Source organism: Ranitomeya variabilis, chromosome 1 (genome assembly GCF_051348905.1).
Source record: "Ranitomeya variabilis isolate aRanVar5 chromosome 1, aRanVar5.hap1, whole genome shotgun sequence".
Classification (NCBI taxonomy): domain Eukaryota; kingdom Metazoa; phylum Chordata; class Amphibia; order Anura; family Dendrobatidae; genus Ranitomeya; species Ranitomeya variabilis.
In genome coordinates, this window is record NC_135232.1 from 827,813,406 (window position 1) to 827,840,294 (window position 26,889).

General features: G+C 42.2%; 1 protein-coding gene across 1 annotated transcript in view; it reads left to right on the forward strand.

The window, feature by feature from the left end:
- The window catches only part of LOC143786271 (neuronal acetylcholine receptor subunit alpha-7-like), a 275,561-nt gene that overhangs the window by 241,782 nt on the left and 6,890 nt on the right, over positions 1-26,889 (forward strand). Inside the window, exon 9 of the mRNA XM_077275551.1 lies at positions 13,496-13,605. Coding sequence (XP_077131666.1) covers positions 13,496-13,605 — 110 coding nt within the window. The remainder of the gene's footprint in view (positions 1-13,495; positions 13,606-26,889) is intronic.

Here is a 26,889-nt window from a genome sequence, read left to right on the forward strand (position 1 = left end):
ATACAAAAAGGCGTTATGCATGGCGGCAAAAACACACAGCATTCCAAGAAAAACACTTGCTACCCAAAGTAAAATTTGGTGGAGGTTCCATCATGCTTTGGGGCTGTGTGGCCAATGCCGGCACCGGGAATCTTGTTAAAGTTGAGGGACGCATGGATTCCTCTCAGTATCAGCAGATTCTTGACAATAATGTTCATGAATCAGTGACAAAGTTGAAGTTACACAGGGGATGGATCTTTCAGCAAGACAATGATCCAAAACACCGCTCCAAATCTACTCAGGCATTCATGCAGAGGAACAATTACACTGTTCTGGAATGGCCATCCCAGTCCCCAGACCTGAATATCATTGAACATCTGTGGGATCATTTGAAAAGGGCTGTCCATGCTCGGCGACCATCAAACTTAACTGAACTGGAATTGTTTTGTAAAGAGGAATGGTCAAAAATACCTTCATCCAGGATCCAGGAACTCATTAAAAGCTACAGGAAGCGACTATAGGCTGTTATTTTTGCAAAACGAGGATCTACTAAATATTAATGTCACTTTTATGGTGAGGTGCCCATACTTATGCACCTGTCAAATTTTGTTTGAATGCAGATTGCACATTTTCTGTTAGTACAATAAACCTCATTTCAAGGCAGAAACATAACTGTGTCCAACAGTTATTAGATATATGAAACTGAAATAGCTGTTGCAAAAAAACCAATTTTTATAAAACATTAAGCTTAAGATTAATAGGGGTGCCCAAACTTTTTCATATAACTGTATATATATATATATATATATATATATATATATATATATATATATATATAAAGATGTCAGTGACACACACATATATATGTATTTATATTACATAGCTAGATAGATAGCAGAAATACTGCCAATTCAGCAGCCGCGGTAGCGTAGAATCACAGCAGGAGCCGACAGGATAGATGAGATGTATAACATACAGTAAATACATATAGAATAGGTAGATATATAGATGTCTGTGACAAATACAATTAATACAGTGTGTGCAGCTTGCTGTACATATATTGAATTAATAAAAGATTTTTTTGAGAAAAAAATGGTGAGGGTTCCCGCACAATTATCGTAACCAGCAGAGGGAAAGCCGATGGCTGGGGGGCTGTTGTTTATAGCCTGGTAAAGGAGTAATACCCATGGACCTTTCCAGGCTATTAATATCAGCTCACAACTGTATACTTAGTCTTTGCTGGCTATTAAAATGTTGGTACCCCCCAAAAAAATGACGTGGGGTCCCCCTATAATTAATAACCAGCAAAGGCTATGCAGACAGCTGCAGGCTGATATTAATATCCAAAGAAGGGGCCATGGATATGGGCCTCCCCCAGGCTAAAAACATCACCCACCCCAGAAAAGGCGCATTTATAAGATGCGCCAATTCTGGCACTTAGCCTCGCTCTTCCCACTTGCCCTGTAGCGATGGCAAGTGGGGTAATAGTTGGGGGGGTTGATATCACTGTCAGGTGACATCAAGCCCTGAGGTTAGTAATGGAGAGGCGTCAATAAGACGCCCCATTACTAACCCCATAGTCACATTGTAAGAAAACACAAACACCCAGAAAAAGTCCTTTAATTGAAAGAAAGACACAGACTCCTATAATATTCTTAATTAAACCATACTTAACCATACTTACGTCCTAACCTACTTCCCCGATGCCCTCGTCATCTGTAAAAGAGGTAAAAAAACAAACAGTATTCCTGACCTTTCCGCAGAGATGCCTTAAATCCATTTGTCCCACGACGGGTCCAGCTTTGCTGCGTCTAGATGGCAGCCAGCATGGTTGCATCTCACACCTGTTAGGGGTCGAGTTCCCGCCTCTGCACAGGGGGAATCTCAAACCATCTCCGATGTGGTCTCCCATTCTTTTCCAGACGCAGTGGAGCCTGCTCAGCGGAGACGTCGGTCCCAGCGTCTGGCTCAGCCTGATACTGTGTGGATGGTTACTGCTACCTTTCCAGGCTCAGCCATTGTAGCCAGTACTGGTCAACGGTGAGCAGACATCTCTGGGACTAAGTCCTGCTTTTCCCCTTCTCATGCCCGGCACAAGACCTCTCATTGGAGGTCGGGGGTCACATGTTCAGGTACTGTGGCCGCTCCCATTGGTCCTCTAGGAAGGTCCTGAAGTTGCTCAGGTACTGTAGCAGCTCCCATTGGTCCTCTAGGAAGGTCCTGAAGTTGCTGCAGCTATAAAAGGTTTGCATGGCCGCACAGCGCTAGTGTCAGCTTATGTTATGAGCTTTAGCTACTCAGTGGTATTGTCTGCTTGTAGTCAGGGTCCGGCTGAAATAAGCCACTAGAATACCGGCACCTCCGGTGAGGAGTTTGTATGGTGAATTCAGGGTTGGCGTAAAGCCATTAGAATTCTGGCTCCACCGGAGAGGAGGTGTTTGTGTGCTTGCTGCTTCCTGACCACTGATTGTTTTTGCTCTGTTAGGCAGCTGTGTTCCCCTGTGACGCTAACAGGGCACAGCGTTTTCCCTTCTGTTCGACTCTGTGAAGTAACTAAGTTCGCTTCTACTGCCATATTGTGCCACCATTTGCTAGCAGCAGGATGGTCTCCTGCACGGTGGACCCCAGGCTGCGAACGCACCAATAATAATATCTAAATATACTCGGTGCGTTCCACCAGCCCTAACAAAATATTAGAGCCAGGGTCTGGCTAGCAATTGTGGACACACAGCAATCCATGCGGTACATCCAGCAGCTGGAGGGTAGATTGGCGGCTCTCGAGCACACAGCCTCAGCTGTGGATGTAACCGCAGTTGCTGTTCAGGCTGCTAGCATGGCTGCAGCAACCTTGTCCACTGCCACCCCTGTTCCGACTCTATCTCGCCTCCAGCTGCCATAAAAATTTTCTGGTGATAGCAAATCTTGTAGGGGTTTTGTGAGCCAGTGCTCTATACATCTCGAGCTTCTGGCCACACATTTCCCCATAGAGCGGGCTAAGGTGGGATTTATTGTGTCTCTCCTGTCGGACAGAGCATTGGAGTGGGCTTCGCCGCTGTGGGAGCGTGGCAATCATGTGGTGCAGAGTGCTCCATTGTTTCTGAGCACTCTGAAACAGGTCTTTTTAGGACCTCGTGTCACCCATGATACGGCGCTCCAACTGTAGGCATTGACTCAGGGCTCGTCCTTGGTCAGCCATTTTGCCGTCCACTTTCGCACCCTAGCATCTGAGCTGGAGTGGTCGGATAAAGCCCTTATTCCATTATTTTGGAGGGGGCTGGCTGACCACGTGAAGGACGCTCTGGCCACTAGGGAGATTCCCACCACACTGGAGGAGTTAATAGCTGTGTCAACTCGTATTGACCTCCGTTTTCACGAGTGGAGGTTAGAGCGAGCCCAGTGTAGGCAGAGGTTTCGGCTGGCTCCCACCTTCGCCAAACCTTTGGAATCTACAGTCCAGGTACCTGAGTCACATGAGGCCATGGTAGTGTCACGAGCAGGATCTAAGTCCTAGACTGCTCGTGCGCTCCAGGTTTGTCATGTTTGCCAGCAGTCAGGACATCTTGCCACCAGATATTCCCAGCAGTCGAGGAAACGTCAGCGTCTAGTGGTAGTAGGGGGAGGTACACTAGTCATGGCTACGTTTGCCTCCAAATTGTCCTTTAAGGGGACAATTACTATAGGCTTTTACCCACTCGGTAGAGCTCTGTGTGGATTCTGGGGCGGAGGGCAATTTTATGTCTTCTGCCTTTGCCCAACGTCACGCAATTCCCCTGGTAATGTTAGCTCAACCAGTAACCGTACAAGTGGTAAATGTTTCGACACTGCCCTCACAGATAACACACAGGACCATCCCGTTTTCTCTGTCCATGTTGCCATCTCATCAGGAAATTATATCTCTGCTCATCATTCCTGAGGGAATTGATGAGGTCCTGTTAGGGATACCTTGGCTACGGTACCACTCTCCTCATATTGAGTGGTCCACAGGCAGAATATTGGGATGGAGTGAATCTTGTGGGGGTAGATGTCAGAGGGAATGTTTTCAGGTTGCTACTACTGAGGTACACGCAGATCTATCCTCTCTCCCCAAGCAATATTGGCCCTATGTGGACATGTTCTCCAAAAGAGCTGTGGAGACCCTTCCGCCTCACCGCCCCTATGACTGTCCTATTGACCTCTTGCCTGGTGCTGAGCCTCCCCGGGGTCGAGTCTATCCATTATCTCTCCCAGGGACAGAGGCAATGTCACAGTACATCCAGGAAAATCTGGCAAGAGGATTCATTATGAAGTCAGTGTCACCTGCAGGGGCTGGGTTCTTCTTCGTTCAGAAGAAAAACGGGGAACTACATCCTTGCATAGATTACAGGGGTCTTAATGCCATTACCATTAAGAATAAGTATCCTCTGCCCCTGATATCTGAGCTCTTTGAAAGGCTTCGGGGAGCAAGTGTATTTACAAAAATAGATCTGCATGGTGCTTACAACCTGATTCGCATCCGTGAGGGGAACGAATGGAAGACAGCTTTTAACACCAAGGATGGGCACTATGAATATCTGGTGATGCCCTTTGGGCTCTGTAATGCCCCAGCTGTTTTCCAAGACTTTGTAAACGACATCTTCCAGGATGTGCTCTCCACCTCGGTCGTAGTCTATCTGGATGATATTCTCATCTACTCTCCAGATATTGACTCCCACCGGAGAGAGGTTTGCAGAGTCTTCGACCTCTTACAGGCAAATTCCCTCTACGCAAAGTTGGAGAAATGTGTGTTTGAGCAGGAGTCCTTACCTTTCCTGGGCTATATCATCTCCACCCAGGGATTGGCTATGGATCCTGCCAAACTACAGGCTGTGATGGACTGGCAGGAACCCCATTCTCTTAAAGTGGTGCAGCGCTTTATGGGGTTCATTAATTACTATCGCCAGTTCATTCCACACTTCTCAACTTTGGTAGCTCACTTGGTTGCCCTCACCAAAAAGGGAGCAAATCCCAAATTGTGGTCTGAGGAGGTCTCCATGGCCTTTCACTCCATTAAGTCACACTTCGCTAGCGCTCCCATCCTACATTGCCCCGATGTAGATAAGCCATTTATAATGGAGGTGGATGCCTCATCCGTTGGTGCTGAAGCAGTCTTTTTCCAAAAGGATGCTCAAGGTTGGAAGCATCCTTGCTTCTTCTTTTCCAAGACCTTCTCACCAGCGGAGAGGAATTATTCCATTGGGGACAGGGAGTTGCTAGTCATGAAGTTGGCCTTCTCAGAGTGGAGACATCTCTTGGAGTTGGCTCATTTTCCCTTCCAAGTCTTCACAGATCACAAGAATTTAGTGTACCTGCAGACAGCCCAGCGGTTAAATTCTTGCTAGGCAAGATGGTCCTTGTTCTTCTCCCGGTTCCATTTCACCCTTTTCTGTGCCTCCAGGCAAGACTTTTGTACCATCCAGTCTGCGTCCGGAGGTTCTCTCTTGGGCTCACTCGTCCAGGGTGGGTGGACATTTTTGGGTCCAAAAGGACACCTGAGCTACTGGCGAGGACATACTGGTGGCCGCATATGGCTCATGATATCACAGACTGTGTTCGGGTGTGTCTCTTGCGCCAAGAACAAGTCTCCTTGGCAATGGCTAGCTAGGTTGCCTTACCCCCTGCTGGTGGTAGACAAACCCTGGGAGATGGTCAGGATGGATTTTGTGGTGGTCTTACCCAAGTCTCGTAGCTGCACCATTATCTGGGTGATCACCGACCATTTTTCCAAAATGGTGCATTTGGTGCCTATTCCACGGCTACCTTCTGCACTGGCTCTGGCAGCATTGTTCATCAAGCATATCTTTCACCTACACGGTATGCCGGACAAAATTGTCAGTGACCGGGGTCCCCAGTTTGCGTCTCGATTCTGGAGAGAGCTTTGTCGTCTACTCAGTATTGAGTTGAATCTCTCCTCGGCATATCATCCCGAGATGAATGAGTTCGTTGAGAGGGCCAACCAGACCCTGGTCACATGTTTACAACATTTTGTTTCTGCCAGGCAGGATGACTGGGCATCCTTGCTACCATGGGCGGAGTTTGCACTTAACAATGCAGTATCCGACTCCATTGGTCAGACTCCATTCCTCCTAAATTACGACCAGCATCCGCGTGTCCCTGTGCCCATGCCCATGTCTTCCACTGACTCCAGGGTGGCAGACTGGGCTGTGGAGGCACAGGACATTTTAGACCGCACTCAGGATGCCATTCGGGCCTCCAAGGAGAGAATGAGGTCCTCCGCCGATGCACATCGGTGCGCCGCTCCGACCTTTGCTCCTGGTGACTTGGTGTGGCTCTCCGCCCGTAACATCAGGCTGAGAGTTGAGTCCACTAAGTTTGCACCTCGCTACTTGGGTCCCTTCAAGGTCCTCGAACAGGTTAACCCTGTGGTCAACCGTCTGGCCCTTCCTCCACGCCTGGATATCACTGACACCTTTCATGTGTACCTCTTGAAGCCCGTATACATGTCCTGGTTTTCCGAGTCACCTGCCGGGACATCAGGTTCGTCTACGGATGATTATGAGGTGAACGCTATTTTGGGGTGCAAAGTGGTATGTGGCAAAAAATTCTATATGGTGGACTGGAAGGGTTATGGCCCAGAGGACATGTCCTGGGAGCCTGCTGAGCACTTTCGAGCTCCGCAGCTCATTGCTGCTTTTGAGCGTAGTGAGCCCCAAGGAGGGAGGGCCATGTTAGGGGTTGAGTTCCCACCTCTGCATAGGGGGAATCTCAAACCATCTCTGCTGTGGTCTCCCATTCTTCTCCAGCCACAGTGGAGCCTGCTGAGCGGAGATGTCAGTCCCAGCATCTGGCTCAGCCTGATACTGTGCGGATGGTTACTGCTGCCTTTCCAGGCTTAGCCATTGTAGCCAGTACTGGTCAGTGGCGAGCAGACGTCTCTGGGACTAAGTCCTGCTTTTCCCCTTCTGAGCATGCCCGGGGCAAGACCTTTCATTGGATGTTGGGGGTCACATTTTCAGGTACTGTGGCAGCTCCCATTGGTCCTCTGGGAAGGTCCTGAAGTTGCTCAGGTACTGTAGCAGCTCCCATTGGTCCTCTAGGAAGGTCCTAAAGTTGCTGCAGCTATAAAAGTTTCAGCTTATGTTATGAGCTTTAGCTACTCAGTGGTTTTGTCTGCTTGTGGTCAGGGTCCAGCTGAAATAAGCCACTAGAATACCGGCACCACCGGTGAGGAGATTGTATGGTGAATTCAGGGCTGGCGTAAAGCCATTAGAATTCCGGCTCCACCGGAGAGGAGGTGTTTGTGTGCTTGCTACTCCCTGACCACTGATTGCTTTTGCTCTGTTAGGCAGCTGTATTCCCCTGTGACGCTAACAGGGCACAGCATTTTCCCTTCTGTTCGACTCTGTGAAGTAACAGAGTTCGCTTCTACCGCCATATTGTGCCACCATTAGCTAGCAGCAGGTTGGTCTCCTGCACGGTGGACCCCGGGCTGCGAACACACCAATAATAATATCTAAATATACTCTGTGCGTTCCGCTAAACCTAACAAAATACTAGCACCAGGGTCTGGCTAGCAATTGCGGACACACAGCAATCCATGCGGTACATCCAGCAGCTAGAGGGTGAAAAAGTGTTTGTTCCCTTCCTAATTTCCTATTCTTTTTCACACCTAAATGTTTCAGATAAGCAAACAAATTTAAATATTAGACAAAGATAACACAAGTAAACACATAATGCAGTGACAAGGGAGCTGTTTTATGCTGGTCATGACAAGGACATCCCTCTTGTCCTTGTTCTTGACCACCTGCATGTTGTTGCTGCATTGGGCTTTCCTCTCAAACTTTCTCAGTAGTTGCCCAATTAGTGGCTTGAGGAGGCCTCTCTGACTTTTTTTGCATGCAACTGTATGTCTGGCAGAGAGGGTCTTAAAGAGTGGGATGCTGGTGTAAAAGTTATCTATGTAGAGATGATAATCATTATCAAGCAGTGGGTGCATCAATTCCCACACAATTTACCCACACACCCCCAGGACAGGAGGGCATTTAGGGGGTGTCCCTTCCTTCGTAAACCCTAAATCTGTGGGTGTATCCTGAGGTACTTTTGCACAGCTTGTACGGTTTAATTCCTTACCTTGCCCTGTTACTGGGCAGGTATTATCAGAATTTTAGCCTCCCTTCGAAATTAACCAGAGATTCATCTAGACAGACGTCCTTTTGGGGTAGTACACCTCAGCAAATTTTCTGCTGAAGTTTTCAACTACTGGTTGATTTTTAAATAGCCGATCAAAGTTGAGATCATCTGAGACTACAAATTATCATTATAATGCAACAATTTTTTAATTGCTTCAAATTGTGTCCTTTTCATGGCGATTAGTGTTGAGCATTCCGATACCGCAAGTATCGGGTATCGGCCGATACTTGCGGGTATCGGAATTCCAATACCGAGATCCGATACTTTTGTGGCATCGGGTATCGGTATCGAAACAACATTAATGTGTAAAATAAAGAATTAAAATAAAAAATAGGGATATACTCACCTCTCCGACGCAGCCTGGACCTCACCGAGGGAACCGGCAGCGTTCTTTGCTTAAAATGCGCGCGTTTACTGCCTTCCGTGACGTCACGGCTTGTGATTGGTCGCGTGCCGCCCATGTGGCCACGACGCGACCAATCACAGCAAGCCGTGACGTAATTTTCAGGTCCTGAATGCCTAATTCTAGGCATTCAGGATTTTAAAATTACGTTACGGCTTGTGATTGGTCGCGTCGCGGTCACATGGGCGACGCGACCAATCACAAGCCGTGACGTCACGGGAGGCAGGAAACGCGCGCATTTTAAAATTACGTCACGGCTTGTGATTGGTTGCGTGCCGCCCATGTGACCGCGACGCGACAAATCACAGCAAGCCTAATTCTGCATTCAGGACCTGAAAATTACGTCACAGCTTGCTGTGATTGGTCGCGTCGTGGTCACATGGGCGGCACGCAACCAATCACAAGCCGTGACGTAACTTTAAAATACTTTCAAGTATCGGACGGTATCACTCAACACTAATGGCGATACAGAATACTGGTGTGCTGTAGATTATATCAGTACTCCAGTATTGCCCAAAATGTCATAATCTGTGCTGCATTTACAGGGGTCCATCTGGCACATGATGATGTGGGATTTTTAGTGAAAAATTACTGGACATACAAATTTGTCTGGGCCGCCATAAGATTTATTATTGCCTCGCTGAAAAAGAACTTGAAAAAGTAAATTTCAGTGAGCCCTGTAACGTCAAATTGGATTCCTGACTTGCCCGTGAAATCTGGAATAACAAACTGACAATTTCTGGGGGGTGGAGTCCATATGTGATCAATTACTGAAGAGGTTGCCTTAGGCACCTTGCTGGGAGTCTCTCCTCACTATATGAGGAGTGGGGTAGGAAGGAAAAAAAAGGAATATGGGATCTTCCTCAGTGTCTGAATCTGTGTCGGAGGCAAGGAAAGCATATGGTTCCTCTGCTGAATAATAATGTCTTCTTGTCCATTTTTACTTTATTTTTCTAACCAGTGGGGATGTAAGTTGTTCCTTTACACGTGTATTAGGTACTATTTATAATAAAATTTACTATAAAAAGTTGAGAAATAAGTATATAAAAAAGTAGAGAAAGAAGTAGAACAAAAAAAGTAGATTGAAAAAAAGTTGAAAAAAAAATAGAGAAAAAGTAAAAAAGGAAAAATTTAGAAGAAACACTTAGAAAAATAAATGAAAAGAAAACTCAGTAGAGTTAAAAAAAAAATTGTATTAAAAAATTGCAGTGGCGTTCACTACACTTATACATTACCTATAAAGCTACTCGGCGCTAACTATTCCTTTTATTCTGCAAAGGAAAAGCTGTCACTAACTCTGGGACGTCCGCTCCCCTGATGCGCTACCTATGAAGTTACTTGACGCTAACTCTTCTTTCTTTTTACTGCAAAAGAAAAATTTACATTTCTAACACTGGGACATATGCTCACCTAATGCGCTAGCTAAGAAGTTTTTCAGTGCTAACTTTTTTTTTTGGGGGGGGGCAAAAGAAAAACGGACTTCACATACTGTCAAGTACGCTCCCTTAAATGCTACCCAAGAAGTTACCTTTTTTTGTGCAAAAGAGAAACAGACATCAATAACACTGTGACGTCTGCTCCCCTAATGCACTACCTGTAAAGCTAATTGGCAATAACTATCATTTTTTTTCTGCAAAAGAAAAATTAACGTCACTTACACTACGACGTCTTCTCCCCTAATGCACTGCCTCCCTATTTATAAAGCTACTCTGTGTACTAGCTACTATTTTTTTCTACAAGAAAATCAGATGTCATTAACACTGTGACGTCTGGTACTCTACCTATAGCAAAAAAAATAAAAAATAAAAAGTCCCTTTGCGCAGGCACTGATCAGCAGCAATCCTGATCAGAGCACTCCGGCCAGGGTAAGTGCACCTGTTAGTGTTGAAAAAGAAAGTGCACCAAAATTGAGCACAAATGCTCAAAATACAATTAGGGTGTGAACTCAGGTCATGTTGGTTGTCGTGAAGAGGTTAATATTAATATAAGCGTGAACCTGTGAGAGTGTCCTTAGTTTGTACTTGGCTAGTTCTTGTGTGCAGATGTTCTATGTGACTGGCTAAGCCATCATGGAACATTTATCTGCCATTTCCGATTACACGTAATATGGACTGATTCTGAGAACATCACGTTTCCATATTCCTGATTTTTGCTTATTTTAATAACCGTGTTCTAGCTATTTTAATGTTTGCCATAATCCTCACTGTCAGACTTCATTGCTTCCCGGCCTGATACTGTGCACAGAAATATCTTATGAAGTTTTGTTTCACTATTTCAGATTACTGAAGTCATGATATTTTGTTGCATTGTTTTGACATAATGTATTGTCTGAGGAGAACAGGTTTGTTGTATTTTTCCTATTTATGGGTGCACAATAAATTTCATACAACAATTCACACGTCCAAAAGTCCAAATCTGTCACTTCATTGTAATAAAATATCATATATTCAGTCAACTATCTGCCTCAATGAGAAATACGTTATTCTTATTTATTTTTGTAACTTATATACTGTCACCATATTTTGCAGCACTCTGCAGACATCATCATCCCTGTCCATTGGGGCTCAATATCTAAATTCCCTATCAGTATGTCTTTAAAGTGTGAGAGGAATTATTATACTATTATAATTATTACTATTTAATACCCAAATTATACTACCTACGTTAGAGGTGGACACGTACAGTTTGGGGCCCCTGAGCAAGAAATGTTTCTGGGAACCTCTCTGTTTTATGGCAACAAAAATAGAGAGATACATGTTACATAGATGCTAGGTATGGACTAGACACATACCACAAAGAAACCAGTCACCCATTAGGCACGTGCCACATAGTTGCCAGTCCTGTACTAAACGTCTATCACAAAAACACTAGTCGCATATTAGACACTTGTCACATACATGCTAGTCTTGCAACAGTCACATACCACATTAGACCATTCACCCACCTGACAATATGCCACAAGATGCCAGTCATTCACTAGATACATGTCACTTAGACACAGATCACACGCTATACACATGCCACATAGATGCCAGTCACATACTAGGTATGACATATGTAATATAGACGACAGAGTTAATCCTGTATGATTTGTGCTTCAGTCTTAGTGTTTCCTATGTCACTTATAGCAGCCTCAATGTATCCTATGTGAAATGTGGTAAGACGTGGGAGTCTCCCCAAATGTATGCAGGAATGTGCTGTGGTCAGATGAGAGCAAAATTGAACTTTTTGGGCACCAAGGTAAACACTATGTCTGGCAGCAAACCAACCCAGCTCATTACCCCAAGAACACCATCCCCATAGTGAAACATGTTGGTGGCAGCATTATGCAGTGGGAATGTTACTCGGCAGCAGGGACAGGAAAAATGGTCTGAGTCGAGGGGAAGAAAGGTGGTGTGAAATACAGGGACATTCTTGAGCAAAATCTGTTTTAGTCTGTCAGTGATTTGAGACTGGGACAGATGATCACTTTCAAACAAGACAATGGCACAAGGCATGCTGCTAAATCAACACTCATTATTTAAGAGGAAATGTGTAAATGTTCTAGAGTGGCCTAGTCAAAGCCCAGACCTTAATCCAGTTGAAAATCTGTAGTCAGACATAAAGATTGTTGTTCATCTAACTTGAAGGAGCTGGAGCAGTTTTGCCTTGAGGAATGGGCAAAAATCCAATTAGCAAGATGTGGAAAGCTCATAGAGACTTATCTAAAATGACTTGCAGCTGTAGTTGCTGAAAAAAGAGGCTCTGCAAAGTACTGACTTTAGGGGGGAATAGTTAAGCATGCTGAAGTTTTCAGTTATTTTGTCCTATTTCTTGTCTGCGTTACAATAAAAAGAAAACAAAATGTTCACAGTTGTTGGCATGCTCTTTATATGAACTGAAGCAAACTCTGAAAAAAGCAGTGAAATTCCAGGTTCTGAGGCAGAAAAACATGAAAAATGCCAAGGATGGTGAATACTTTCGCAAATGACTGTGCAATTGACTGTGTACAACAATCTCGGAGCATCCTATATGATGTATACAGTAGAGTTTCAATGTATCCTATGCAATGTATACAGCAGTCTCTGTTTACCTTATGTGATGTATACAGTAGATTCTCAGTTAATTCAATGTGACATAAAAAGCAGTCTGAGTGTATCCTATGTGATGTATGCAGAAGAGTTTATGTATCCTATGTGATGTATAAGCAGAGTCTTTGTGTATCTTAGGTGATGTATACAACAGAGTCTCCGTGTATCCTATGTGATGTATGCAACAGAGTCTCCGTGTATCCTATGTCATGTATACATTAGAGTTTCAGTGAATCAGTGATTTTTATGTGATATAAAAAGCAGTCTGAGTGTATCCTATGTGATGTATACAGTAGTTTCAGTGTATCTTATGCAATGAATAAAGCAATATCTCCGTGTATCGTATGTGATGATTACAGCAGTCTCTGTCTATCCTATATGATGTATACAGAAGAGCCTAAGTGAATTCTATGTGAAATAAAAAGAAGTCGGAGTGTATTCTATGTTATCTAAACAGCAGTCTCAGTGCATCCTATGCAATGAATACAACAGCCTCAGTGAATCCCATGTTATGCATGGATACACTGCAGAAATTTCAGGATTTTAGAAATGTCTGCTCTAACATTATCATTTTGTGGAACAATCAATCTAAAAAGAATGGGTGTGGTTATAAGGACAACTCGGTGACTCGGCCAGCATGCTATAACGTCCTGACAACTCATATTAGCAGTTTTCACATGAATAGGATTATTTTTGTTTTATAACTATGCCACAAGTAATAGTACAGTTTAGCTGCAAACAGCATTATTATCTTCATTCGAGCGCCCGAACAGGCAAGAGTTCAGATTAATCTGCAATTTACTGTTGTCAAGTTCCATGTAAGGAGTGTTTTGTATATTCAGTATATTCTCAATAACATGTGTTTTTTTACTTGCAGCTCAGTATTTTGCAAGTATTATGGTCATTGTTGGACTCTCTGTAGTTGTTACGGTGCTGGTACTACAGTTTCACCATCATGATCCTCATGCAGGAAAAATGCCTAAATGGGTAAGTGTTTCTTAACGGGGTTTTCCATGCTCAACTTTATACTCTGATGCTAAATCTGTTGTGAAATCCGTATTTCGAACAAATTAAAAAATAGATCCAAAAATAAAAACTAAGCAGACCCCATTCTAGTCAATTTGTCTTTTCTGCCTCCGTTCACATTTATTTTGTAACAGAGCAAGCTAATAGAACGTAAAACACAGGTATAATTAGAAGCCAGATCTGTCAGGTATGAAGTTGGTCTTTTGATCATGGGCTAAAATTATGTGCCATTCATTAAAGAGTAACTGTCATTTTAATTTTTATTTCATAAATCAATAGTATATATGAAAATAACTACATTTGTAAAATATTATTATCGGAGAAATTTGCTTCTTTCGCTGCCAGAATTGATCTGTTCGTCTCTTCTATCTAGATAGAATCCTATCGGTAGCAGCTACCATCTCCCATTTCTGTAATGGGAAAGTCTGTCTTCACTGAATACAGATTTTACTTCGGAATTAAAAATTTTGATAATCAACTGACAAATTTTGACAAAGAAAGAAGCAGAGTTCTCTGATAAGATATATTACAAAATTTCTTATTTTTATATATACTATTGATTTATGTAATAAAAATTAAAACGAAGATTATGCTTTAATTACAAGACTTTCCTTGGCCGACAGCTTCCACTGATGTATGTGTCATCAAAATATAAAGTACAGACTAAAAGTTTGGACACACCTTCTCATTTAAAGATTTTTCTGTATTTTCATGACTATGAAAATTGTACATTCACACTGATGGCATCAAAACTATGAATTAACACATGTGGAATTATATGCTTAATAAAAAAAAGTGTGAAACAACTGAAATTATGTCTTATATTCTAGGTTCTTCAAAGTAGCCACCTTTTGCTTTGATGACTGCTTTGCACACTCTTGGCATTCTCTTGATGAGCTTTAAGAGGTAGTCACCGGGAATGGTCTTCCAACAATCTTGAAGGAGTTCCCAGAGATGCTTAGCACTTGTTGGCCCTTTTGCCTTCACTCTGCGGTCCAGCTCACCCCAAGCCATCTTGATTGGGTTCAGGTCTGATGACTGTGGAGGCCAGGTCATCTGGCATAGCACCCCATCACTCTCCTTCTTGGTCAAATAGCCCTTACACAGCCTGGAGATGTGTTTTGGGTCATTGTCCTGTTGAAAAATAAATGATGGTCCAACTAAACGCAAACCGGATGGAATAGCATGCCGCTGCAAGATGCTGTGGTAGCCATGCTGGTTCAGTATGCCTTCAATTTTGAATAAATCCTCAACAGTGTCACCAGCAAAGCACCCCCACACCATCACACCTCCTCCTCCATGCTTCACGGAGGGAACCAGGCATGTAGAGTCCATCCGTTCACCTTTTCTGCATTGCACAAAGACACTGTGGTTGGAACCAAAGACCTCAAATTTGGACTCATCAGACCAAAGCACAGATTTCCACTGGTCTAATGTCCATTCCTTATGTTCTTTAGCTCAAACAAGTCTCTTCTCCTTGTTGCCTGTCCTTAGCAGTGGTTTCCTAGCAGCTATTTTAACATGAAGGGCTGCTGCACAAAGTCTCCTCTTAACAGTTGCTGTAGAGATGTGTCTGCTGCTAGAACTCTGTGTGGCATTGACCTGGCCTCTAATCTGAGCTGCTGTTAACCTGTGATTTCTGAGGCTGGTGACTCGGATAAACTTATCCTCAGAAGCAGAGGTGACTCTTAGTCTTCCTTTCCTGGGGCGGTCCTCATGTGAGCCAAGTTCTTTGTAGCGCTTGAAGGTTTTTGCCACTGCACTTTCGGACTGACTGACCTTCATTTCTTAAAGTAATGATGGCCACTCGTTTTTCTTTACTTAGTTGCTTTTTTCTTGCCATAATACAAATTCAAACAGTCTATTCAGTAGGACTATCAGCTGTGTATCCACCAGACTTCTGCACAACACAACTGATGGTCCCAACCCCATTTATAAGGCAAGAAATCCCACTAATTAAACCTGACAGGGCACACCTGTGAAGTGAAAACCAATCCCGGTGACTACCTCTTGAAGCTCATCAAGAGAATGCCAAGAGTGTGCAAAGCAATCATCAAAGCAAAAGGTGGCTTCTTTGAAGAACCTAGAATATAAGACATAATTTCAGCTGTTTCACAATTTTTTGTTAAGCATATAATTCTACATGTGTTAATTCATAGTTTTGATGCCTTCAGTGTGAATGTACAATTTTCATACTCATAAAAATACAGAAAAATCTTTAAATGAGAAGGTGTGTCCAAACTTTTGGTCTGTACTGTACTTCATATACGTGGGCCAGTTCTAGTGCTGTGGTGCTCTTGTGTTTGGAAAAGATTTTACCTGTGCAGAGGTGCATGTATGGATACGTGGGTTGTTTCAGAAGTGGGAGCTGAGATATAATGAGCAGATAGTGTTACAAGTAGGAAGCCGCGCATTGCATAGACAGAGGACGTGTACTGGGCTGAACTAGACTGCCTTAAAGAGCTCCGTTTTATGATGAAACCCTCGCATAATGACATATTCCACTACCTCAAGTCATTCAGGGCAACAAGTGGTAATTATTTCTAGGAGAATCTTTTATAATTCAGTCGAAGACACAAAGGTAAATGTTTTTCAAGTTTTTTAACCCCTTAGTGACAGAACCAATTTGGTACTTAATGACGAGCCAATTTTTACAATTCTGACCACTGTCACTTTATGTGGTTATAAGTCTGGAACGCTTTAACAGACCCCGCTGATTATGAGACTGCTTTTTCGTGACATATTGTACTTCATATTAGTGGTAACATTTCTTCTATATTACTTGCGATTATTTATGGAAAAAACGGAAATATGGCGAAAATTTTTACAATTTTGCAATTTTCAAACTTTGAATCTTTATGCCCTTAAATCAGAGAGATATGTCACACAAAATAGTCAATAAATAACATTTTCCACATGTCTACTTTACATCAGCACAATTTTGGAAACAATTTTTTTTTTGTTAGGAAGTTATAAGGGTTAAAAGTTGACCAGCAATTTCTCATTTTTACAAGAAAATTTACAAAACAATTTTTTTAGGGACCATCTCACATTTAAAGTCACTTCGAGGAGTGTACATGACAGAAAATACCCAAACTTGACACCATTCTAAAAACTACACCCCTCAAGGTGCTCAAAACCACATTCAAGAAGTTTATTAACCCTTTATGTGTTTCACAGGAACTGAAACAATGTGGAAGGAAAAAATGAACATTTAACTTTTTTTGCAAACATTTTACTTCGGAACCAATTTTTTTAATTTTCACAAGTGTAAAAAGAGAAATAAGCCACAAAATTTGCTGTACAATTTCTTCTGAATACGCAGATACCCCATATGTGGAGGTAAACCACTGTTTGGGCGCACCGCAGAGCTTGGAAGTGAAGGAGCACCGTTTGACTTTTTCAATGCAGAATTGGCTGGAATTGAGATCGGACGCCATGTCGCGTTTTGAGAACCCCTGATGTGCCTAAACAGTGGAAATCCCCCACAAGTGACACCATTTTGGAAACTAGACCCTTTAAGGAACTTGTCTAGATGTATGGTGAGCACTTTAAACCCCAAAGTGCTTCACAGAAGTTTATAACGTAGAGCCGTGAAAATAAAAAATCGCATTTTTTCTACAAAAATGATATTTTCGCCCTCAAATTTTTATTTTCACAAGGGTAACAGGAGAAATTAGACCATGAAAGGTGTTGTGCAATTTGTCCTGAGTACGCTGATACCCAATATGTGGGGGTAAACCACAGTTTGGGTGCATGGCAGAGCTTGGAAGAGAAGGAGTTCCGTTTGACTTTTTCAATGCAGAATTGGCTGGAATTGAGATCGGACGCCATGTCACGTTTGCAGAGCCCCTGATGTGCCTAAACAGTGGAAACGCCCCACATGTGACCCCATTTTGGAAACTAGACCCATTAAGGAACTTATATAGATGTGTGGTGAGCACTTTGAATACCATAGTGCTTCACAGAAATTTATAACGTAGAGCCGTGAAAATAAAAAATCCTTTTTTTTCCCTCAAAAATTATTTTTTAGCCCACAATTTTTTATTTTCTCAAGGGTAACAGAAGAAATTGGACCCCAAAAATTGTTGTCCAGTTTGTCTTGAGTACCCTGATACCCCATATGTGGGTGGACAAATGTTTGGGCACACATCGGGGCTTGGAAGGGAAGTAGTGACGTTTTAAAATGCAGACTTAGATGGAATGGTCTACGGGCGTCATGTTGCATTTGCAGAGCTCCTGATGTACCTAAACAGTAGAAACCCCCCACAAGTGACCCCATTTTAGAAACTAGAGCCCCAAAGAGCTTATCTACAGAAGATGTGTGGTGAGCACTATGAACCTCTAACTGCGTCACATAAGTTTATGATGTAGAGCCATGAAAATAAAAAATCATATTCTTTCCACAAAATGATTTTTCACCCCCAAATTTTTACTTTCACTAGGGTAACAGGAGAAATTGGACCCCAAAATTTATTGTGCAATTTATCCTGAGTACGCTGATACCCCATATGTGGGGGGGCACTGTTTGGGCGCATGGCAGAGCTCAGAAGGGAAGGAGCGCCGTTTTGGAATGCTGACTTTGATAGAATGGTGTGCGGGCGTTATGTTGCATTTGCAGAGCCACTGATGTAAATAAACAGTAGAAACCCCAAACAAGTGACCCCATTTTGGAAACTAGACTTCCCCCCCAAGGAACGTATCTAGATATGTGGTGAGCACTTTGAACCCCCAAGTGCTTCACAGAAGTTTAAAATGCAGAGTCGTGAAAATGAAAAATATTTTTTTTTCCACAAAAATGATTTTTTTTAGCCCCCAATTTTTTATTTTCCCAAGGGTAACAGGGGAAATTGGACCCCAAAAGTTGTTGTCCAATTTGTCCCGAGCATGCTGATACCCCATGTGTGGGGATAAACCACTGTTTGGGCACATATTGGGGCTCGGAAGGGAAATATTGATGATTTAAAATGCAGACTTTGATGGAATGGTCTGCGGGTGTCATGCTGCATTTTCAGAGCTCCTGATGTACCTAAACATTTTGGAAACTAGACTCCCCAAGGAACTTGTCTAGATATGTGATGAGCATTTTGAGCGCACAAGTGCTTCACAGAAGTTTGACGTAGAGCCGTGAAAATAAAAAATCTTTTTTTTTTCCACAAAAATGATTTTTTAGCCCCCAAGTTTTTTTATTTTCGCAAGGTTAACAGGAGAAACTGGACCCCAAATGTTGTTGTCCAATTAGTCCTGAGTACGCTGATGCCCCTTATGTGGGGGTAAACCACTGTTTGGGTGCACAGCAGAGTTCAGAAGGGAGGGAGCACCATTTGACTTTTTGAGCGCAAAATTGGCTGTCGCGTTTGGAGACCCCCTGATGTACCTAAACATTGGAAACCCCCCAATTCTAACTCCAACCCTAACCCCAACACACCCCTAACCCTAATCCCAACCCGATCCATAATCCTAATCACAACCCTAACCATAACCCTAATCCCAACCCTAACCATAACCCTAATCAAAACCCTAAGCCCAAAACAACCCTAATCCTAATCTCAACCCTAACCTCAAACCCAACCCTAATCCAAACACTAATCCCAATACACCCCTAACCCTAATCCCAACCCTAACCTTAACCCTAATCCTAAACCTAACCCTAATCCCAAACCAAACCCTAATGCCAACCCTAACCCTAATGCCAATCCTAACCCTAATCCAAACCCTAATCCCAACCCTAACCCTAATCTCAACTCTAACCCTAACTTTAGCCCCAACCCTAGCCCTAACCCTAACTTTAGCCCCAACCCTAACCCTAACTTTAGCCCCAACCCTAACTTTAGCCTCAACCCTAACTTTAGCCCCAACCCTAACCCTAACTTTATCCCTGACCCTAACCCTAACCCTAGCCCTAACCCTAGCCCCTTAGCCCAACTCAGTTTAGCCTAACTGTAACCCTAATTAGAAAATGGAATTACAAACTTTTTTTATTTTATTATTTTTTCCTAACTAAGGGGGTGATAAAGGGGGGGTTATTTACTATTTTTTTTATTTTGATCACTGTGATAGGATCTATCACAGTGACCAAAATGAAACAAGAAGAAGAATCTTCCTCTGCCGGCCGTCAGATCATGGTCGGCGCACTGCGCATGCGCCCGCCATTTTCTCCCAGGAGGAAAAAGCCGGCTGCCAGGAGGGGACGCAGGAGGACCCAGGGACACCGGTAAGTATGACAGGGTCCCCGATCCCCCTATTTCTCTGTCCGCTGATGTGTGATCACATCAGAGGACAAAGAATGACAGACAGATCGCATTTTTTTTTTGCGGTCACCGGTAAACGGTTAATTACCGGCGATCGCAAAACATGGGTCGGTAAAAACCGCACCGAGCATGTTTTTTGGGGTCTTTGGCCCCAAAGATCTGCCGGGTGCCATTTTTTTGCTGGAAGAAGATGGCAGTCGCCCATGGGGAACCACGAGGAGCACCGGGGGACACGGATAAGTATCGGGGGGCCATCGGGGACCCCATTTCTCTGTCCTCTGATGTGCGATCACATCAGAGGACAGAGAAATTAAATGGCAAATCACATTTTGTTTTGTTTTTGCGGCCACTGGTAAACGGTTAATTACCGGGGGTCGGTAAAAAACGACCTGAATCATGTTCTCTGGGGTCTCGGCTACCCCCGACAACCGAGACCCCAGAGAAAATCTGACTCTGGGGGGCGCTATATACTTTTTCCACAGCGCCGTTAATTAATGGCGCTGTGGTTTAAGTACCCTTAACTATCGCCGTTAAAAAGCGTATCGGCGGTCGTTAAGGGTTTAAACTTTCAGAAAACCCTGTTAATTTAAAGTGTAACTGTCCTTGTCATTTTTATTTATTGATAAAACAGAGCATGCAATTTTAATAGTATTTCAAATATACTTTATCTGAAAGAAAACATTTCTAAAATCTTCTAGAAGATGCTTCCCTATGCTGTTTCTGAAGAAAATCCGCATTCAGTTCCACACAAACTGAAGACGGCTTTCTAAGGATGAGGGCAGAGTCTACACAGCGTGTGCAAGGGAACTCCCATAATAAAATGATGCCAATAACCAGTAAAGGACAATGTATGAGAAAGTATATATGCTTAAGAACATATCATGATGCCCAATAAGAAAGTGCATTGTCAGGCATCTATGGTGAAATTGGAGTGCCAACAAATAATAACTGCATGAGAAGCGAATCACATGAAGTACAAGTAGTGCAAGTAATAATAATAGCAAAGAGGTAGTTGGGCTTACCCACCAAACAACCATGTACATTTCACAAATACTTTATCAGGGGTGAGAATTTTGAAAACAAATCATCAGTCCAGGGGGAGAAATAAGCAGATGTCTCTGATAAGACATATTGCAAAGTTTCTCATTTTCATGTGTAATATTTATTTAGGAGAAAGAAAATTAAAATGATGGGTTCTGTTTAAGCATATATACAGTGGGTATGGAAAGTATTCAGACCACTTTAAATTCTTCACTCTTTGTTTCATTGCAGCCATTTGGTAAATTCGAAAAACTTCTTTTTTTTTCACATTAATGTACATTCTGCACCCCATCTTGACTGAAAAAAAACAGAAAAGTAGAAATTTTTGCAAATTTAATAAAAAAGAAAAACTGAAATATCACATTGTTATAAGTATTCAGACCCTTTGCTCAGACACATATTTAAGTCACATGTTGTTCATTTCCTTATGATCCTCCGTGAGGTGTTCTACTCCTTCATTGGAGTCCAGCTATGGTTAATTAAACTGATAGGACTTGATTTGGAAAGGCGCACACCTGTCTATATAAGACCTCACAGCTCACAGTGCATGTCAGACCAAATGAGAATCATGAGGTCAAAGGAACTGGCCAAGGAGCTCAGAGATAGAATTCTGGCCAAGGTTGCAACAGAATTTCTGCGGTACTTAAGGTTCCCAAGAGCACAGTGGCCTCCATAATCCTTAAATGGAAGAAGTTTGGGACCACCAAAAGTCTTCCTAGACCTGGCTATCCAGCCAAACTGAGCAATCATGGGAGAAGAGCCTTGGTGAGAGGTAAAGAAGAACCCCAAGATCACTGTATCTGAGCTCCAGAGAGGCAGTAAGGAGATGGGAGAAAGTTCCACAAAGTGAACTGTCACTGTAGCCCTCCACCAGTCGGGCCTTTATGGCAGAGTGGCCCAATGGAAGCCTCTCCTCAGTGCAAGACATATGAAAGCCCACATGGAGTTTGCTAAAAAAAAAAACACCAGAAGGACTCCCAGACTATGAGAAATAAGATTCTCTGGTCTGATGAGATGAAGGTAGACCTTTTTGGTCATAATTCTAAGCGGTATGTGTGGAGAAAACCAGGCACTGCTCATCACCTGCCGAATACAATCCCAACAGTGAAACATGGTGGTGGCAGCATCATGCTATGGGGGTGTTTTTCGGCTGCAGGGACAGGACGACTGGTTGCCATTGAATAAAACATGAATGTGGCCAGGTACAGAGATATCCTGGATGAAAACCTCTTCCAGAGGGCTCTGGACCTCAGACTTGGCCAAGGGTTCACCTTCCAACAAGACAGTGACCCTAAGCACAGCTAAAATAACAAAGGAGTGGCTTCAGAACAACTGACTGGCCCAGCCAGAGTTCTGACCTGAACCCAATTGAGCATCTCTGGAGAGACCAGAAAATGGCTGTCCACCAACGTTCACCATCCAATCTGACGAAACTGAAGAGAATCTGCAAGGAAGAATGGCAGAGGATCCCCAAATCCAGGTGTGAAAAACTTGTTGCATCATTCCCAAGAAGACTCATGGCTGTACTAGCTTAAAACGGTGTTTCTACTCAATACTGAGCAAACGGTCTGAATACTTATGACCATGTGATATTTCAGTTTTTCTTTTTTAATAAATTTGCAAAAATGTCTACATTTCTGTTTTTTTTTCAGTCAAGATGGGGTGCAGAGTGTACATTAATGTGAAAAAAATGAACTTTTTTGAATTTACCAAATGGCTGCAATGAAACAAAGTGAAAAATGTAAAGGGGTATGAAAACTTTCCGTACCCACTGTACTTTCTCATACATTCATGGTGATTGACTTCATTTTATTATGGGTGTTTCCCTTGTTGGCTCACCCACCAACATATCTTTGTGTCTGTCTTGTTGGCTATATACAGTTTTCAATATTAATAAGTACACCACCTTTGAAAAGTAAAATTTTAATCAATGTTTTAGTGAACACAAGAACAATTTCATAGAACATTTTTTAACCCATAACATGAAAGTAAGGTAAATAATAAAGCATTCATTACAAAATCTCCAGTTTTACTGAAATTAATGAATCAAAAATTAATACACCCCCCCATCAAGAACTATTGAATGGGGCTGCATGGGTACTTTGGGCGCTTGTTTTAATTGATGCTAGTATGTATTCACAGATATACTGCTCTATATTGAAAAAGAAGGTGTTCCATCACTCCGTGCCATTGGCAGACATTTACTTTTCCAACATAATAATGATTCAAAACACACATGTAAGGAGACTGTTGCATTTCGAAAGAAGAACAGGGTGAAAGTGATTCAGTGGCTAAGTATGTCTTCTGATCTGAACCCAATCGAACATCTATTGGGAATTCTGAAGAGACAAGTGGGGCACCATTCTCAATCCAGCATCCAGGCCGTAAAAGAGTTCGTTCCTGAAGAATAGAAAAAGATGTTGAAATATGTCACCAACTTGTTCATTCCATGCCTCAAAGACTTGGTGCTGTCCTTAAAAACCATGGGGGTCATAAAAAATACTAGATGTAGTAGTTTTTAATGTGGGGTGTATTCAGTTTTGCATCAATTAATGTGAATGAAACTAAAGATTTTGTAATGCAAGTTACGGGATATTATTATCCTTTCATGATATCGGTTTAAAAAATGTTCTATGAAACTCCGACTTGTCAATATTTGAAAATTGTATTTGTGAACAGTAAGATATTTATAGAAATTTTACTTTTCAAAGTGGGTGTACTTATTTACGCTGAGCACTATGTATGCTTTTTAATTTATATTCCATAAAACCATTGTAATACAAGGCCAGCTCATCCGAGGGGCTCTGTTCTCTTGCTTATAGTGAAGGGTCCCAAGTTTGATGAAAAGAGGTTTTATAGAAATATTCAAGTGATCAGCAGAGAAATTTGGGATTTATACTTCTCACTGAAAACAAGGTAAAATATAGTATTTCCACAGTATGGGCTTGCTTTCTGCTGAGTAATAAAGGCATCGCATTGCCAAAAGAAAAAAAAAACGTAAGAAGCTGTAACTGCAGGAACATCATTATTCCTTAAATGCTTTACTGAGCATGACAGCTAATACATTGGTTCTGGCAATGGATGGGCGGTAGGTTGTGTTGAGCTAAACATAAAGCAGGTAGGAAGCGACATATGCTCCATTCTTAACTATGACAGCACATCTCATAAGTTTCTTCATGAGGCTTCAAGTGAAAGAAAATCTTGCTAATGAGCCTTGAATGATATATGGGGCTGCCTCTTGTGTGAAAAACAGAATTTGAAACATTTCTTCTTGTCACTCAATAGTTTTTTGATAAACATTAAAATACAGCATATGAAGTCAGTACAATAAGCAATGTCAAAGTATGTAAATTCTGAAAACGAAAAAAAAAGAAATTTGCATTGCTAGATACAAATTTTGCTGCCATTAATTTAAAAATATTCTTCAAAAAGAGACATTTCTCCACCCAGGATCCTTATTGGAGTGCCACACATGGATTAACCCCATTGCACGGACATGGTGCATTTGCTGAAGATGTCTGATAGTCTCCAATGTGAATCTACTAAAATTAGTTTTATGGATTTTTTAAATCTAACCTTTCCATTTATAAAGAACAAAAGAGTTACAGTATGTATTTCACTTTCAGGGATAGAGGGCGCTATATATATACTGTGTATATATACGGAAAATATATATATATATATATATATATATATATATATATATATATATATATATATATATATATATATATATATATATATATATATATATATATATACACAGTACAGACCAAAAGTTTGGACACACCTTCTCATTTAAAGATTTTTCTGTATTTTCATGACTATGACAACTGTACATTCACACTGAAGGCATCAAAACTATGAATTAACACAAAAAAGTTTGAAACAACTGAAATTATATTCTAGGTTCTTCAAAGTAGCCACCTTTTGCTTTGATGACTGTTGAGCAGCCGCACACTCAGCAGGGCGCGGGAGCGCCGCTTTACAGCATCTACTACTACGCCACCAGCAGTTTCGGGTACCTAAACACCAAGGGTCCCTCTCTACATTCTCTACCCTCTACTCTTGCACCAACAACCAAGTAACCCCATGACTAAGACCCAGGAGGGTCGAAACGTTGGGTTTTTGTATCAGACTATATCACTTCACTGCTTGTGGTTTCTATATATTTTTTTGGAATAAATTGTGAAACCACGCTTGCAAACCAACAAAAAGAGTGTGCGGTGAATATCTACTACTAGAATTTGTATTATGGCAAGAAAAAAGCAGCTAAGTAAAGAAAAACGAGTGTCCATAATTACTTTAAGAAATGAAGGTCAGTCAGTCCGAAAAATTGGGAAAACTTTGAAATTGTCCCCAAGTGCAGTGGCAAAAACCATCATGCGCTACAAAGAAACTGGCTCACATGAGGACCGCCCCAGGAAAGGAAGACCAAGCGTCACCTCTGCTTCTGAGGATAAGTTTATCCGAGTCACCAGCATCAGAAATCGCAGGTTAACAGCAGCTCAGATTAGGGGCCAGGTCAATGCCACACAGAGTTTTAGCAGTAGACACATCTCTACAACAACTGTTAAGAGGAGACTTTGTTCAGCAGGCCTTCATGGTAAAATAGCTGCTAGGAAACCACTGCTAAGGACAGGCAACAAGCAGAAGAGACTTGTTTGGGCTAAAGAACACAAGGAGTGGACATTAGACCAGTGGAAATCTGTGCTTTGGTCTGATGAGTCCAAATTTGAGATCTTTGGTTCCAACCACCGTGTCTTTGTGCGACGCAGAAAAGGTGAACGGATGGACTCTACATGCCTGGTTCGCTCCGTGAAGCATGGAGGAGGAGGTGTGATGTGTGGGGGTGCTTTGCTGTTTGGGGATTTATTCAAAATTTAAGGCATACTGAACCAGCATGGCTACCACAGCATCTTGCAGCGGCATGCTATTCCATCCGGTTTGCATTTAGTTGGACCATCATTTATTTTTCAAGAGGACAATGACCCCAAACACACCTCCAGGCTGTGTAAGGGCTATTTCACCAAGAAGGAGAGTGATGGGGTGCTACGCCAGATGACCTGGCCTCCACAGTCACCAGACCTCAACCCAATCGAGATGGTTTGGGGTGAGCTGGACCCCAGAGTGAAGGCAAAAGGGCCAACAAGTGCTAAGCATCTCTGGGAACTCCTTCAAGATTGTTGGAAGACCATTGCCGGTGACTACCTCTTGAAGCTCATCAAGAGAATGCCAAGTGTGTGCAAAGCAGTCATCAAAGCAAAAGGTGGCTACTTTGAAGAACCTAGAATATAAGACATAATTTCAGTTGTTTCACACTTTTTTGTTAAGTATATAATTCCACATGTGTTAATTCATAGTTTTGATGCCTTCAGTGTGAATGTACAATTTTCATAGTCATGAAAATACAGAAAAATCTTTAAATTAGAAGGTGTGTTCAAACTTTTGGTCTGTACTGTGTATATCTATCTATATATCTATCTATCTATATATATATGTACATAGCCCTCTTTCCATTAAAGTAAAACATATATATATAATAATATATATAATCATGAAAATTCTACCTATATTAATATTGTTGCAAAATGGGAAATATAAATTGGGCTCCCTGGCAAGTGTACATTGTAATAGTGTAGTGACCCGGTCCAGACGATGTATGTCCCTTTAAGTAACCCTGGACCGTGAGTAGCTTCTTTAGGCTGGAGTCACACTTACCGTATAAAAAATCAGTCCGATTTTGACGGCCGAGAATCGCACAAATGTTCCCGAACAGTGATCTGTATGTAATCCGTTTGCAATGCGAGGATGCGATTCCCTCGCTTCTAGTAACAGTGTGACATCCGTATGGTATCCATATGCAATGCGATTTTAACATGAGCTTTTACATACAGCAGTTCTCTCTATGTAAAAGCTCATGCTAAAATCGCATTGCATACAAATGTCACAC